Genomic DNA, 15,452 nt, shown 5'->3' on the forward strand with positions numbered 1-15,452 from the left:
AACGAAGTTATCAAACCAGCTTTAAACTCTGGATGTGCTGAGTACATCTTCTCTGCTTCCTCATGTCAGTAATTGGTAGTTAGTTCTCTGTAACATGTAGAAACATGAGTACCATCCTCTCATATTGTGAGGACAGCGTTGTATGAGAAGACAGAAGGGATTTTTTTTTTGTCCTAATTAGTTCTTTTTGTGTGAGTGGCTGAAAACGCATTGAATGAAAACATGCTGGAGTGGGTTGTTGGCAGAGATGTCTCTTCATTTTCTCCGGCCTTATTCACTCCGCACGTCTCATTTGCAGCCGCACATGAAATCCAATGAGACCAGTGAATAAATTGTGAGATCGCAGCCTGTGAGCCGCGTAGCTTTTGCTTAATTGACGAGTTCTCAGCCTGTTGCGTTCACCTCTCTTTATTCTCTCTGATGACGTCTGACACACAAACACATGAGGTCATTAAAGCTCAGTGTCATGTCATTGACGCCTCTGTAGAGTTTACGCTGTTTACACTCTGTCTTCTTGTTGTCTTCGTCTGCAGCTCGCTACGTGGGACTCTCTTCACGGACTCAACGGCAGTCTGAAGGAGAGTCGAATAGAGAACGGCATGCAGGGAGTGACGGTCAAAGTGGTCACTTTACTGGTAGGTGACATCTTTGTAAAAGTAGATATTATTACTGTATTTAACCAGGTTTACTTTCACACATTATTACGATCCAAAACGAACTTGAAACCTGAAATGAATTAGATTTTGAGCTGCGGTGTCGGTGTTGCAGTGAAGGGAGCTACAGCAGCAGGCTTCCAACGTACAAAGGATGAGGTAAGATAAGATAAGATAAGATAAGATAAGCCACGATTCCTCCCAAAAGAAATGTTTGTGAACAAGATAATCGCTATACAAAGCACCAATACACTACATATACTACAATAAGATGCGTATAGTACATGATACAATGAAATATATATTTATACTAAATACATGTACGTATATATTTGTAATAAAACTAAATATAAGCTAGAGAAAAAATAAATAAGAGGAGGTGCAAGGTATAAATAAGGGTGCAAAAAAAAGGCAGGAGATCAAAAATATTTTGTAGCTGAATCAAAATGTTTACGGGATATTCAAACTTTCAACCTTTGTTTCATTATATCACATTTAATACTTGACTCCTTTCTTTACAGGGATTGTATAACAGCGATAATGTACGTACATAAATATGAGATATAAGTTTACAGTTAATTCCTCCTCGGCATTGAGAAGTTTGGTTTATGGCGTTTTGCCGCTCACACTCATTGCTTCTGCACAGAATAATTTGTTTGCACGCCCTCTGGCGTTTCAGAGAATACTGCAACGAACAACGAGTTGAGCAAAAACGCCTTTGTTTGTCCTTGTAGTGTGCGCGCCATCTGTGGAGGCCCGCGTCACGATGCCTTGTACGAGTATAAACGCAGCTTTAAAGAAAGTGTGCAGGAAGAGGTTACAGTGTTCAAAACTACACGCAATAATTAAACTTTGCAGAAAAGTGCATTTATGGAACTATTTTATGTTGTAAAAAATGCACAGAGAGGTGCATGTGACGATGTTACAAACTAAAAGCATAGAAATACACAAAAAAACTGAACTGAAAGACAGGAAGTAGAAAACGGAGGGAATAAGAATATAATAATAGAGCAGAGTCTGACAGGCAGAGTTTGAGATGTCCTACAATGTCCACCATATAGATAAACTCCCCCACTGATACCTGAGATAATATACATACACATATAACACTAAAACCTCACAAGCCTGCATTAATAACAGAACGTTGAAGCTACATGTTAAAAATCAATCGTGTTTATGTTTAAAATGATCCGTTTGTGTCCGTCAGGATGGAATACAATCTGTGATGTTTCCTCCACTCTGACAATTTAGTTCTTTAAACACTTTAAGTTCAATTCTTGATATAAAAAAAAAATAATCTCACACTCCAGAGCACAAAATACACTTCAGTGAATCCACAGAAAAATCCTTCAGTCAATAAAGAAACCGACTTTCTACAGCTCAGCGTGCTTCTCACAGTTCTTATTATTTGTGGGATTCTGACTCCTCTCACTTCTTCATGTTCCTCGACCCACAACGTTCCCCCGCAACACTTCTTTTTCTTTTTTTTGGGAGAGGGCATCAAACCAGCACCTTGGTTTAAAGCAGCGCCTGCGGTCAGCGTGATTAGTTTAAGAGATACAAACAGCCGAGCGTTTTTCCGGCCCTGATCCCAGAACAGCGGCGGGTTGTTCCAGAGCTCCCTCCTGTGCTGGCGCAGCAGCGTGGAGACGCAGGTGTAACCAAGCGAGACTAATACCTTCACCCTGCGGTTGATCCCCTGCAGCTGCAACACTTCCCGCTCTGAGCACTGCCAGCTACACAACACTGTAGATGCACACTACCTGAGCACTGAGTTCCTGTCTACTTTAAAGCACCGTGTTTATCAGATCATGTGAAACAGCGATGAAATCAGCTCCGCACACGGTTGATCAATCAATGGCCGGATCAAACGGGCAATAAAAGGTGTTTTTAGAAGGTGTTTTCTGTGCTTTTTGTTTTTGTTTAACACACAGTAATTTAAAGACAAGTGTTGTTCTTCAGTGCTGAAGCTTTTATCCTCGCTAACACCCCCACCTATCTCTGTCTCTGCAGGAGGATCCTTTTGTCATGGTGGCAGAGAACATCCTCGGGCAGCCGAAGAGATATAAAGGCTTCTCCATCGACGTCCTGGACGCCCTCGCCAAAATCCTAGGCTTCAAATACGAGATCTACCAGGTGGGAATGACTGACATGTCACATGACTCATTGATCCTTTATCTGACTGAGGTTTGTGAAAGTTAGAATCTATGGCCCCGACCACGGCTCTGAAATATCAGCAAGTCTGTGGCCCCGACCACGGCTCTGAAATATCAGTGTTAGAATCTATGGCCCCGACCACGGCTCTGAAATATCAGTAAGTTAGAATCTATGGCCCCGACCACGGCTCTGAAATATCAGTAAGTTAGAATCTATGGCCCCGACCACGGCTCTGAAATATTAGTAAGTTCGAATCTATGGCCCCGACCATGGCTCTGAAATATTAGTAAGTTCGAATCTATGGCCCCGACCACGGCTCTGAAATATCAGTAAGTTAGAATCTATGGCCCCGACCACGGCTCTGAAATATTAGTAAGTTCGAATCTATGGCCCCGACCATGGCTCTGAAATATTAGTAAGTTCGAATCTATGGCCCCGACCACGGCATGATGAATAACTACTGCTTTCATTTTACTTTTTCATGAGGTTGAGACTCTGAAATACGGACTTTGGGATTTTGGTTTGAGGCTGTTTTTTTGTTGTTGTTGTTGTTGTTGTTGTTGAGGAGATGAGGTCCTGAACTGGTGGCATGAACTCAATAAACTTTATTACTCTCCCCTCCAGGTGGCCGACAGTAAATATGGATCTCAACTTCCCAACGGCACGTGGAACGGCATGATCGGTGACCTCATCAACAAGGTAGGAGGATTTGAAGATTTAAAAAACAATGTGAAAAAAACATAATATTTTAAAAAGTACACATTATTTGTTATTGATCTATATATTTGTTATGAACAGCTCTTTTCCTCTCCCTCCTCCTCCAGAGGGCCGACCTGGCGGTGTCGGCCATCACCATCACACCGGAGAGGGAGAACGTGGTCGACTTCAGCAAGCGTTACCTGGACTACAGCGTCGGCATCCTGCTGCGGAAACCCGAAGAGAAGATCAACATCTTCTCTCTGTTCGCGCCATTTGACCTCGCCGTGTGGGCCTGTATCGCCGCGGCCATCCCCGTGGTGGGAGTGCTCATCTTCCTGCTCAACCGGCTGCAGGTGCTGCGCTCCTCCTCTAACCGGGATGCACCGCCGGGCCAGCCCCCCAACGGAGGCATGGGGTCGGGCTCTCTGCACAGCGCCATCTGGATTGTTTACGGAGCGTTCGTACATCAAGGTGAGAGAAAAGATAGTAATGGAAGAAACGTTTTGTTTGTACTGAAACTGCAGGGTTATGTTGCCTTCACTCCAAACTAGAAGCTGTGTTACTAGCGAGGGTTTGACCGCAGGAACATGTGTGTTTATTGATTGATTTGATGGCAATAAACGGATCAAAAGGTTGCCAGAATAACTACACAACGTACAGTATGTTACCAAGAAGTGAAAGTACATTTTTGATTCCATTGCAACATCAGCGCCCCGCAGCAGAGCTACGCTTCCGCCATTTTGGACTGAAAACGACAACCGGACGCCAGTAAAACGTCCGTGTAAAAAAGTGCCGTACAAAAGTAAAACAAAATTATTTCTATTCTATTGTCGTATTCTACCGAAATGGCATGTGTTGAACAATAAAATATTATAAACATAATAAGCATTTTCAGTCCAAAATGGCGGCAGCGGCTGTCAAAAAAACACCAGAGTTTCGTCTCTTTGCTGCTATACTCTTTAACGCATTTGAAGCATTTAAAATGGCAAAATTGTGTATCAAAATCAACACATTTCAATGTAATCTGTAATCAGTGGAGCAACTTTGGTGAACTTTGACCTGCAGATTTTAAAGTTGACCAAACTATGATGAAATCAATGCTAATGTTGCTCTGCGCCTGCTAGAGACATAGATAACTGTAAGTTTACTTTCATGTCCGTTCAAGTCCGTTATTGGAGCTTTAAGTTTCCTGATTGAACACCGGGACTGTCCCGTACCTCACAGTTCACAGGTTTGATTCCTACTGATTTCAGCTGACAGTCAGATGAGAAACTGAAATGTTCTCACAGTTTAGCAGCTCAGCTGTTTGGCTGAAATCAATCAGGGCCGATCACAGCAACGGGAAGATAATCTGCCTTGTAAAGACGGATTTCAGTTAGATTTTTGTGGAGTTTTAATGTGGAGCTGTTACACGGATTACACAACAACAGAAGAGGGAAACAATAATCGCGGGAGGATTTGTAGCGTCTGAAATATTTAGCAGAGAAGCCGAATCAAGGACATAAAACTTTAAAGTGCTTAAATGAATTAGGGGGAGGCTTACAGAGCACAGAGCTCCAGGAAATGTCAGAGTGAGGTAATGAACGGAGGTTTCTGTGTGTGGGAAGCTGTGTACGTCCATGTGTGTTTGTTACAGTGATGATTGAACTGTTGATGGTTGCAGCACAAACACAGAATAGCAACACATGTCAGGATTAGACATAACGGTGCAGTAAAGGTGCCTTTAGATGAGGAGAGATGGCCAGTTCAATCTAGGGCTGTCAAAGTTAACGCAATAATAACACTAACGCAACTTGTGATTTTTAACGTTGTAGCGGACTCAGTTTTAAAGCTAGAATAAAGATACTGGTATCATATGAAACTAGTAAACCTGATGAATCCATTGCTACCAACCATGTCTTTGATTTTCAAAGGGGTCCCTTGACCTCTGACCTCAAGATATGTGAATGTAAATGGGTTCTATGGGTACCCACGAGTCTCCCCTTTACAGACATGCCCACTTTATGATAATCACATGCAGTTTGGGGCAAGTCATAGTCAAGTCAGCACACTGACATGCTAAATGCTTTTCACCCTTATAACGCTCTTTTATCACACATCTGCCTGACCGCATTTATTTGTTAATAAAAGTTTAAATCGTAGTGAAACTAACTAAACACTTTTAAGCCAACAATATCAGGGACCGATATTATAATAAAGAAAAGGGCTTGAGCTCACACTGTTTACACCCCTTTTTCATCACTTTCCAAAAATGTCGTCATTATTTTTAAATGTCCTAACTTTCCAAAGAAATCTCACTTATCTAAAAATGTCTTCCCCACTTTTCAAAAACAATCTCCCATCCTGAAAAGATCAATATCTGGAAATGTCTTTCTTTTCCAAAACATGTCCTCTCTCCTAAATATGTGTGCATTTTCACAATGCCCTCCAAAATGTCCTCCTGCGGGACGCAGTCATCAGCAGATTGCTGGACAAATCTCTGACCAAAAAGACAACGGTTGATGAAGACAAGTTGACTATGACTGATGTCAAATGTTCTTTCCCAAAACTGTCTTCACTTATCAAAACGGTCTTCATTTCCAAAAAATGTCCTTACTTAATAAAACTGTCCTCATTTTTCAAAAATGTCCTTCATTTTTTTTAAGTGTCGTCCCTCTCAAGGTCTACAACTCGACTGTCCTCACAAGACAGGTAGAAGTACAACAACACACCAGTGAAACACGCGTGTTCATGTCCACATACACAAGTGGATCCACACACTCACACACATTTTCCCAGCAGAGGCACCCAGCTGCATCTATTATGGTCTGGCAGGTTGCCTGGGAAACCTTTTAGGCCTAACGGGTTGTGATTAGATGCAGCCGTGCAGCCGCTCTGCTCGCTGTGATAAAGCGGCGCTCTCACCTGCTGGTTGAGGCGCCAGGTGGACTCTCCTGGTCGCCGAGGGCAACCTGTAACTGAGAGGTCACAGGTGTGAGCCCCCCACATTATGTGTCTTTTCATACCTGAGTGATCAGGAGATGGACTCTCAACACGTAACGGCTCTGAGAAACGTTTGAACACACTCTCTGAGTAATGACCTCTGTGTGTGTGTGTGTGTGTGTGTGTGTGTGTGTGTGTGTGTGTGTGTGTGTGTAGGCGGGGATGGTATGGTCGCCTCGGTGGCTCTGAGGATCGTCATGGGCAGCTGGTGGCTCTTCACGCTCATCGTGTGTTCGTCGTACACCGCCAACCTGGCAGCATACCTCACCGTGTCACGCATGGACCACGCTATACGGTAAGGCTCACACACACACACACACACACACACACACACACACACACCCTGAAATTAACAGTTTACTGTGTGTCTGCAGCTATGACACGATGGATGTAAACTAATGTTATTCAGATATGAACAGATGATGCACACGCTCTGAACAGACACAAACAGAATCTGAATTGTTGCGGTGATATTTGTCATTTCTCAATCGTTGACAATTTGCTACAGTTTAGAAATTATATAAAAATGCGCTCCTTATAAAATCTGATCTTGGTTTACAGATGTTTTCTTCAGTATCAAAGTAATCCAGGTGTCTGTTGTCTGTACAATGCAAACAGAACACCTTCATACACAAAACTTAATGAACACTAAGTACACACATCTACAGTAGCTTACCGGTATATGCTTACTAGGTCTGGGACGATACGCTAATTAGTGGTATTTTGTTTTTAATTTATAAGGGACATGTAATGTTTTATACTTCTGGTGAATATAATCCATCAATCTGATTTCCATAGATGTATTTAGTATATACAGTTCCCTTTGTTAACACCTTATTTTGAAAAGCTGCCGTAGTCCCACGTGTCTACTTCCTCTAACTTCTCCAAGGTGGTCTCTAGCTCTCCCGTCAGCTCCGTTCTCTTTATCCATCCATGGTCAGCTCCATCGGGGCCGTTTCAATGCAGAGAACACAAATGTACGCTATTATTGTGGCTGCTTCCCTCTCTCTCTCTCTCTCTCTCTCTCTTCTCTCTATCTCTCTATCTATCTATCCCCCAGCCGGTCTCAGCAGATGGCCGCCCGCCCTGCGCCCGGTTCTGCTCCAGGTTTCTTCCCAGTAATCGGGGAGTTGTTCCTGGCCACAGTGCGCTTGGTGGATCCTGCTGGGTCTCTAAACTCTGGTGTACGGTCATAGACCTGCTCTATATATAAAGCATCTTGAGATAACTTCTGTGGTGATTTGACGCTATACAAAAATAAATTGGATTGAATTGAAATTGAAATGTCAGTATCTGGGTGCTCTACAGTTGTAGCGTCGGCCCATTTGACCACGGAGATGAGAGCGACGACCGACTCGACCGCAACGTTACCGCGATACTATAACGTTTCCTGTCCGTGACAGAGTTAGCATGCAGCTTTAGCCGTGATGTCTAGCTCTGCTTTTCCTGCAATATGTGAAACTCAAAGTGTTTCCATCCTTTACTAGATGTGTAGTGTTTACCACTTTGGAAGGTAGATTCAAGATTCAAGATTCAAGATGTTTATTGTCACGCCGGTTGTACAGGTACAAACGTGTGAAATACTTTTCGCTGGGAAGCTCCATTAAAATAATAAATTATATTACATTTACATTTACAATACAATTATAAAAGGAAATACTTTATACAAGGGCATATTAAGAACATATACAGGCATATTAAGAACATATGTATTAAGAATATATACAGTATATACAGTATAAGAAATATTTTTGTGTAAGAATGTGTCGAATTAATTATAGATTTAAAAGTCTGATGGCCTGGGGAAAAAGCTGTTCCTCAGTCTGCTGGTGAGAGTCCTGGGGGTCCTGTATCTTCTACCAGAGGGCAGGAGGGAGAACAGGCTGTTGTAGGGGTGTGTCGTGTCCTTAATGACCCTCAGGGACTTCCTGAGGCACCGCTGGGTGTAAAGCTCCTGCAGGCTGGGCAGCTCGCACCCGGTGATGTGTTGGGCCGAGCGCACCACCCTTTCCAGCGCCTTACGGTCCACGTTGGTGCAGTTGCCGAACCAGGTGGTGAAACAGCCTGTCAGGAGGCTCTCTATGGTGTCCCGGTAGAAGTCCCTGAGGATTTGCGGTTTCAGTCTGAAAGTCTTGAGTCGTCTCAGAGCGTACAGTCTCTTCCTGACTACAGCGGTGGTGTGGGTGGCCCATGTCAAGTCCTTATGGATGTTGATACCCAGGTATTTAAAGGTGTCCACCCTCTCAACCGCTGTGCCGTTGATGGTGACTGGGGGGTGAGTGCAACCCCCCCTCCTGTAATCCACGATGACCTTCTTGGTCTTTGAGATGTTCAAGGAGAGGTGGTTGTTCTGACACCGCTGTTCCAGGGTGGTCACCTCCTCCCTGTAAGCCATCTCGTCGCCATGGGAGATCAACCCCACAACTGCTGTGTCGTCCGCAAACTTCACGATGGTGTTTGAAGCTCTTGTTGACACACAGTCGTGGGTGTAGAGGGAGTACAGGAGGGGGCTGAGAACACAGCCCTGAGGCGCTCCTTTGCTTAGAGTCAGTGAAGTCAAGGTGAGGTTGTTGATTCTCACCACCTGGGGGCGTCCCGTCAGAAAGTCCAGGATCCAGTCACACAGTGGTGTGTTCAGGCCCAGATCCTTGAGCTTACTGACGAGCATGGAGGGCACTATGGTGTTGAACGCTGAGCTGTAATCCACGAACAGCATCCTCACATAGGTGTCCCTTACTTCCAGGTGGGAGAGGGCGGTGTGTAGTTCATGGGCGATGGCGTCCTCTGTGCCTCTGTTTGGGCGGTATGCAAATTGTAGGGGGTCGAGTGTGGGGGGAAGCACGGGGCAGATGAGGGATTTAACCAGCTTCTCAAAACACTTGCTGATTATTGGGGTGAGGGCTATGGGGCGCCAATCGTTTAAGCTGGTTACTTTTTGTTGTTTGGGGATGGGGATGATGGTGGTGGATTTGAAGGAGGTGGGGACAGTCCGGAGAGAGAGCGACAGGTTGAAAATTGTTGTGAAAACCCCCGCCAACTGGTGTGCGCAGGACTTCAGCACGCGTCCAGGAATGCCGTCTGGGCCGGCCGCTTTGCGTGGGTTGATACGCAGGTAACACCTTGTCCAGAGGGTGTAGGGTCTGTGATGTGAAAAATGAGAAACTCTGTGCTAAAGACTCCCTGTCTCCCTAACACTGTCAAGAATCAAGCCATGGCAGTTACTGACTGGGCTCAATTCCAATATACACCTTCACCCAAACCAAGGTCACAAATCAAACTCTGTTCCACTGGGCCATCTCCAGTGGAAGCCCCCCCATGGCTATCAGAGACAGACGGCAGCAAAAAGTGCTGGGGATATCAGATTTGGCATGTGCGGCTTATCCTAGAGATGATGAAGATTAGCATGGCCCCTGCGCAAGGATGACACGCATAACCGTGAAGCGTTTCCACTTTTTGATCTGCCGCCGAGCAAAGGAGTGTTGTAAAACCTTCTCCAGATGGTGTAGGGTCTGTGTCAGTGGTTGGAATTACCGGAGTTCCTTGCCGCATTGCAGAAGCGCATCAGTGCGAGTGCCAGGGGCAAGGGTGTAGGGTCTGTGCCAGTGGCTGGAATGTCCCAAGTGCTGGGGATAACAGATTTGGCATGTGCGGCTTATCCTGGAGATGATTCTACCGAGAGATACTCGGAGCTTGCCGGAGAGGCTCACAGTTGTCCTGGGGTGTGTCTTAAGAGGGGATTACTTCGAGACTAAGCCCCGCCTCCGGCCTGAAAAGGACACTTGTGCACCGCCCCCCTCCGTGTGTCAGAGCAGTTTAGGACTTATCCTTTTTTTTTTAGTTAAACATGCTGACCGAATTAGCTGCAAGCTTAAAGAAATTGCAAATACATTGATGTTTACAAGGGAAAATCTTCACCCCTAGCCCTGTGGACATTTAAGAGTTTTGGTTCCTAGGCTAGCCCCTAGGCAAACCTAGGCCATCCCAGGCCACCCCACCCTAGGCTAGGCCTGCACCACTGTAGAGGAGTCATTGGGACAACAAGGGGTACAAAAGGTAGGCAGCGCCGGAGGTTCAGTGTGCTTGCTCAGGCAGCACATATGACAAATTGGAATCGATACAGAGAAGATTAGCATGGCCCCTGCGCAAGGATGACACGCATAACCGTGAAGCGTTTCCACTTTTTGATCTGCCGCCGAGCAAAGGAGTGTTGTAAAACCTTCTCCAGATGGTGTAGGGTCTGTGTCAGTGGTTGGAATTACCGGAGTTCCTTGCCGCATTGCAGAAGCGCATCAGTGCGAGTGCCAGGGGCAAGGGTGTAGGGTCTGTGCCAGTGGCTGGAATGTCCCAAGTGCTGGGGATAACAGATTTGGCATGTGCGGCTTATCCTGGAGATGATTCTACCGAGAGATACTCGGAGCTCGCCGGAGAGGCTCACAGTTGTCCTGGGGTGTGTCTTAAGAGGGGATTACTTCGAGCCTAGGCCCCGCCTCCGGCCTGAAAAGGACACTTGTGCACCGCCCCCCTCCGTGTGTCAGAGCAGTTTAGGACTTATCCTTTTTTTTTTAGTTAAACATGCTGACCGAATTAGCTGCAAGCTTATAGAAATGGCAAAGACATTGATGTCTACAAGGGAAAATCTTCACCCCTAGCCCTGTGGACATTTAAGAGTTTTGGTTCCTAGGCTAGCCCCTAGGCAAACCTAGGCCATCCCAGGCCACCCCACCCTAGGCTAGGCCTGCACCACTGTAGAGGAGTCATTGGGACAACAAGGGGTACAAAAGGTTGGCAGCGCCGGAGGTTCAGTGTGCTTGCTCAGGCAGTACATATGACAAATTGGAATCGATACAGAGAAGATTAGCATGGCCCCTGCGCAAGGATGACAGGCATAACCGTGAAGCGTTTCCACTTTTTGATCTGCCGCCGAGCAAAGGAGTGTTGTAAAACCTTCTCCAGATGGTGTAGGGTCTGTGTCAGTGGTTGGAATTACCGGAGTTCCTTGCCGCATTGCAGAAGCGCATCAGTGCGAGTGCCAGGGGCAAGGGTGTAGGGTCTGTGCCAGTGGCTGGAATGTCCCAAGTGCTGGGGATAACAGATTTGGCATGTGCGGCTTATCCTGGAGATGATTCTACCGAGAGATACTCGGAGCTTGCCGGAGAGGCTCACAGTTGTCCTGGGGTGTGTCTTAAGAGGGGATTACTTCGAGCCTAAGCCCCGCCTCCGGCCTGAAAAGGACACTTGTGCACCGCCCCCCTCCGTGTGTCAGAGCAGTTTAGGACTTATCCTTTTTTTTTTAGTTAAACATGCTGACCGAATTAGCTGCAAGCTTACAGAAATTGCAAATACATTGATGTCTACAAGGGAAAATCTTCACCCCTAGCCCTGTGGACATTTAAGAGTTTTGGTTCCTAGGCTAGCCCCTAGGCAAACCTAGGCCATCCCAGGCCACCCCACCCTAGGCTAGGCCTGCACCACTGTAGAGGAGTCATTGGGACAACAAGGGGTACAAAAGGTAGGCAGCGCCGGAGGTTCAGTGTGCTTGCTCAGGCAGCACATATGACAAATTGGAATCGATACAGAGAAGATTAGCATGGCCCCTGCGCAAGGATGACACGCATAACCGTGAAGCGTTTCCACTTTTTGATCTGCCGCCGAGCAAAGGAGTGTTGTAAAACCTTCTCCAGATGGTGTAGGGTCTGTGTCAGTGGTTGGAATTACCGGAGTTCCTTGCCGCATTGCAGAAGCGCATCAGTGCGAGTGCCAGGGGCAAGGGTGTAGGGTCTGTGCCAGTGGCTGGAATGTCCCAAGTGCTGGGGATAACAGATTTGGCATGTGCGGCTTATCCTGGAGATGATTCTACCGAGAGATACTCGGAGCTTGCCGGAGAGGCTCACAGTTGTCCTTGGGTGTGTCTTAAGAGGGGATTACTTCGAGCCTAAGCCCCGCCTCCGGCCTGAAAAGGACACTTGTGCACCGCCCCCCTCCGTGTGTCAGAGCAGTTTAGGACTTATCCTTTTTTTTTTAGTTAAACATGCTGACCGAATTAGCTGCAAGCTTACAGAAATTGCAAATACATTAATGTCTACAAGGGAAAATCTTCACCCCTAGCCCTGTGGACATTTAAGAGTTTTGGTTCCTAGGCTAGCCCCTAGGCAAACCTAGGCCATCCCAGGCCACCCCACCCTAGGCTAGGCCTGCACCACTGTAGAGGAGTCATTGGGACAACAAGGGGTACAAAAGGTAGGCAGCGCCGGAGGTTCAGTGTGCTTGCTCAGGCAGCACATATGACAAATTGGAATCGATACAGAGAAGATTAGCATGGCCCCTGCGCAATGATGACACGCATAACCGTGAAGCGTTTCCACTTTTTGATCTGCCGCCGAGCAAAGGAGTGTTGTAAAACCTTCTCCAGATGGTGTAGGGTCTGTGTCAGTGGTTGGAATTACCGGAGTTCCTTGCCGCATTGCAGAAGCGCATCAGTGCGAGTGCCAGGGGCAAGGGTGTAGGGTCTGTGCCAGTGGCTGGAATGTCCCAAGTGCTGGGGATAACAGATTTGGCATGTGCGGCTTATCCTGGAGATGATTCTACCGAGAGATACTCGGAGCTTGCCGGAGAGGCTCACAGTTGTCCTTGGGTGTGTCTTAAGAGGGGATTACTTCGAGCCTAAGCCCCGCCTCCGGCCTGAAAAGGACACTTGTGCACCGCCCCCCTCCGTGTGTCAGAGCAGTTTAGGACTTATCCTTTTTTTTTTAGTTAAACATGCTGACCGAATTAGCTGCAAGCTTATAGAAATTGCAAAGACATTGATGTCTACAAGGGAAAATCTTCACCCCTAGCCCTGTGGACATTTAAGAGTTTTGGTTCCTAGGCTAGCCCCTAGGCAAACCTAGGCCATCCCAGGCCACCCCACCCTAGGCTAGGCCTGCACCACTGTAGAGGAGTCATTGGGACAACAAGGGGTACAAAAGGTAGGCAGCGCCGGAGGTTCAGTGTGCTTGCTCAGGCAGCACATATGACAAATTGGAATCGATACAGAGAAGATTAGCATGGCCCCTGCGCAAGGATGACACGCATAACCGTGAAGCGTTTCCACTTTTTGATCTGCCGCCGAGCAAAGGAGTGTTGTAAAACCTTCTCCAGATGGTGTAGGGTCTGTGTCAGTGGTTGGAATTACCGGAGTTCCTTGCCGCATTGCAGAAGCGCATCAGTGCGAGTGCCAGGGGCAAGGGTGTAGGGTCTGTGCCAGTGGCTGGAATGTCCCAAGTGCTGGGGATAACAGATTTGGCATGTGCGGCTTATCCTGGAGATGATTCTACCGAGAGATACTCGGAGCTTGCCGGAGAGGCTCACAGTTGTCCTTGGGTGTGTCTTAAGAGGGGATTACTTCGAGCTTAAGCCCCGCCTCCGGCCTGAAAAGGACACTTGTGCACCGCCCCCCTCCGTGTGTCAGAGCAGTTTGGGACTTATCCTTTTTTTTTTAGTTAAACATGCTGACCGAATTAGCTGCAAGCTTACAGAAATTGCAAAGACATTGATGTCTACAAGGGAAAATCTTCACCCCTAGCCCTGTGGACATTTAAGAGTTTTGGTTCCTAGGCTAGCCCCTAGGCAAACCTAGTCCATCCCAGGCCACCCCACCCTAGGCTAGGCCTGCACCACTGTAGAGGAGTCATTGGGACAACAAGGGGTACAAAAGGTAGGCAGCGCCGGAGGTTCAGTGTGCTTGCTCAGGCAGCACATATGACAAATTGGAATCGATACAGAGAAGATTAGCATGGCCCCTGCGCAAGGATGACACGCATAACCGTGAAGCGTTTCCACTTTTTGATCTGCCGCCGAGCAAAGGAGTGTTGTAAAACCTTCTCCAGATGGTGTAGGGTCTGTGTCAGTGGTTGGAATTACCGGAGTTCCTTGCCGCATTGCAGAAGCGCATCAGTGCGAGTGCCAGGGGCAAGGGTGTAGGGTCTGTGCCAGTGGCTGGAATGTCCCAAGTGCTGGGGATAACAGATTTGGCATGTGCGGCTTATCCTGGAGATGATTCTACCGAGAGATACTCGGAGCTTGCCGGAGAGGCTCACAGTTGTCCTGGGGTGTGTCTTAAGAGGGGATTACTTCGAGCCTAAGCCCCGCCTCCGGCCTGAAAAGGACACTTGTGCACCGCCCCCCTCCGTGTGTCAGAGCAGTTTAGGACTTATCCTTTTTTTTTTAGTTAAACATGCTGACCGAATTAGCTGCAAGCTTACAGAAATTGCAAATACATTGATGTCTACAAGGGAAAATCTTCACCCCTAGCCCTGTGGACATTTAAGAGTTTTGGTTCCTAGGCTAGCCCCTAGGCAAACCTAGGCCATCCCAGGCCACCCCACCCTAGGCTAGGCCTGCACCACTGTAGAGGAGTCATTGGGACAACAAGGGGTACAAAAGGTAGGCAGCGCCGGAGGTTCAGTGTGCTTGCTCAGGCAGCACATATGACAAATTGGAATCGATACAGAGAAGATTAGCATGGCCCCTGCGCAAGGATGACACGCATAACCGTGAAGCGTTTCCACTTTTTGATCTGCCGCCGAGCAAAGGAGTGTTGTAAAACCTTCTCCAGATGGTGTAGGGTCTGTGTCAGTGGTTGGAATTACCGGAGTTCCTTGCCGCATTGCAGAAGCGCATCAGTGCGAGTGCCAGGGGCAAGGGTGTAGGGTCTGTGCCAGTGGCTGGAATGTCCCAAGTGCTGGGGATAACAGATTTGGCATGTGCGGCTTATCCTGGAGATGATTCTACCGAGAGATACTCGGAGCTTGCCGGAGAGGCTCACAGTTGTCCTTGGGTGTGTCTTAAGAGGGGATTACTTCGAGCCTAAGCCCCGCCTCCGGCCTGAAAAGGACACTTGTGCACCGCCCCCCTCCGTGTGTCAGAGCAGTTTAGGACTTATCCTTTTTTTTTTAGTTAAACATGCTGACCGAATTAGCTGCA

The 15,452-nt window shown here is 47.2% G+C and overlaps 1 protein-coding gene, 7 non-coding genes and 1 pseudogene across 12 annotated transcripts in view; all 9 read left to right on the forward strand.

Moving 5' to 3' along the window:
* Window positions 1-15,452, forward strand: part of grid1b (glutamate receptor, ionotropic, delta 1b) — a 533,969-nt gene that overhangs the window by 443,999 nt on the left and 74,518 nt on the right. For 3 of the 5 annotated variants that reach the window (XR_012591834.1, XM_074619402.1, XM_074619404.1), the window contains exons 9-13: window positions 534-635; window positions 2,667-2,789; window positions 3,435-3,509; window positions 3,635-3,995; window positions 6,648-6,786. Coding sequence is in view for 4 of the 5 variants with exons in the window: in XM_074619402.1 (XP_074475503.1) it covers window positions 534-635; window positions 2,667-2,789; window positions 3,435-3,509; window positions 3,635-3,995; window positions 6,648-6,786 (800 nt within the window). In the remaining variant the exon portion in view is untranslated. The remainder of the gene's footprint in view (window positions 1-533; window positions 636-2,666; window positions 2,790-3,434; window positions 3,510-3,634; window positions 3,996-6,647; window positions 6,787-15,452) is intronic. The other 2 variants (XM_074619403.1, XM_074619405.1) reach the window with 1 other exon arrangement.
* LOC141759144 (U6 spliceosomal RNA) lies at window positions 9,884-9,946 on the forward strand (annotated as a pseudogene).
* Window positions 10,568-10,674, forward strand: LOC141759147 (U6 spliceosomal RNA). The gene has a single exon (XR_012592030.1). It is a non-coding gene; the product is annotated as a U6 spliceosomal RNA (small nuclear RNA).
* On the forward strand, window positions 11,296-11,402 carry LOC141759142 (U6 spliceosomal RNA). Its single transcript, XR_012592026.1, has one exon. It is a non-coding gene; the product is annotated as a U6 spliceosomal RNA (small nuclear RNA).
* On the forward strand, window positions 12,024-12,130 carry LOC141759148 (U6 spliceosomal RNA). The gene has a single exon (XR_012592031.1). It is a non-coding gene; the product is annotated as a U6 spliceosomal RNA (small nuclear RNA).
* On the forward strand, window positions 12,752-12,858 carry LOC141759141 (U6 spliceosomal RNA). The gene has a single exon (XR_012592025.1). It is a non-coding gene; the product is annotated as a U6 spliceosomal RNA (small nuclear RNA).
* On the forward strand, window positions 13,480-13,586 carry LOC141759149 (U6 spliceosomal RNA). The gene has a single exon (XR_012592032.1). It is a non-coding gene; the product is annotated as a U6 spliceosomal RNA (small nuclear RNA).
* LOC141759150 (U6 spliceosomal RNA) lies at window positions 14,208-14,314 on the forward strand. Its single transcript, XR_012592033.1, has one exon. It is a non-coding gene; the product is annotated as a U6 spliceosomal RNA (small nuclear RNA).
* LOC141759151 (U6 spliceosomal RNA) lies at window positions 14,936-15,042 on the forward strand. The gene has a single exon (XR_012592034.1). It is a non-coding gene; the product is annotated as a U6 spliceosomal RNA (small nuclear RNA).

Source organism: Sebastes fasciatus, chromosome 20 (genome assembly GCF_043250625.1).
Source record: "Sebastes fasciatus isolate fSebFas1 chromosome 20, fSebFas1.pri, whole genome shotgun sequence".
Taxonomy (NCBI): domain Eukaryota; kingdom Metazoa; phylum Chordata; class Actinopteri; order Perciformes; family Sebastidae; genus Sebastes; species Sebastes fasciatus.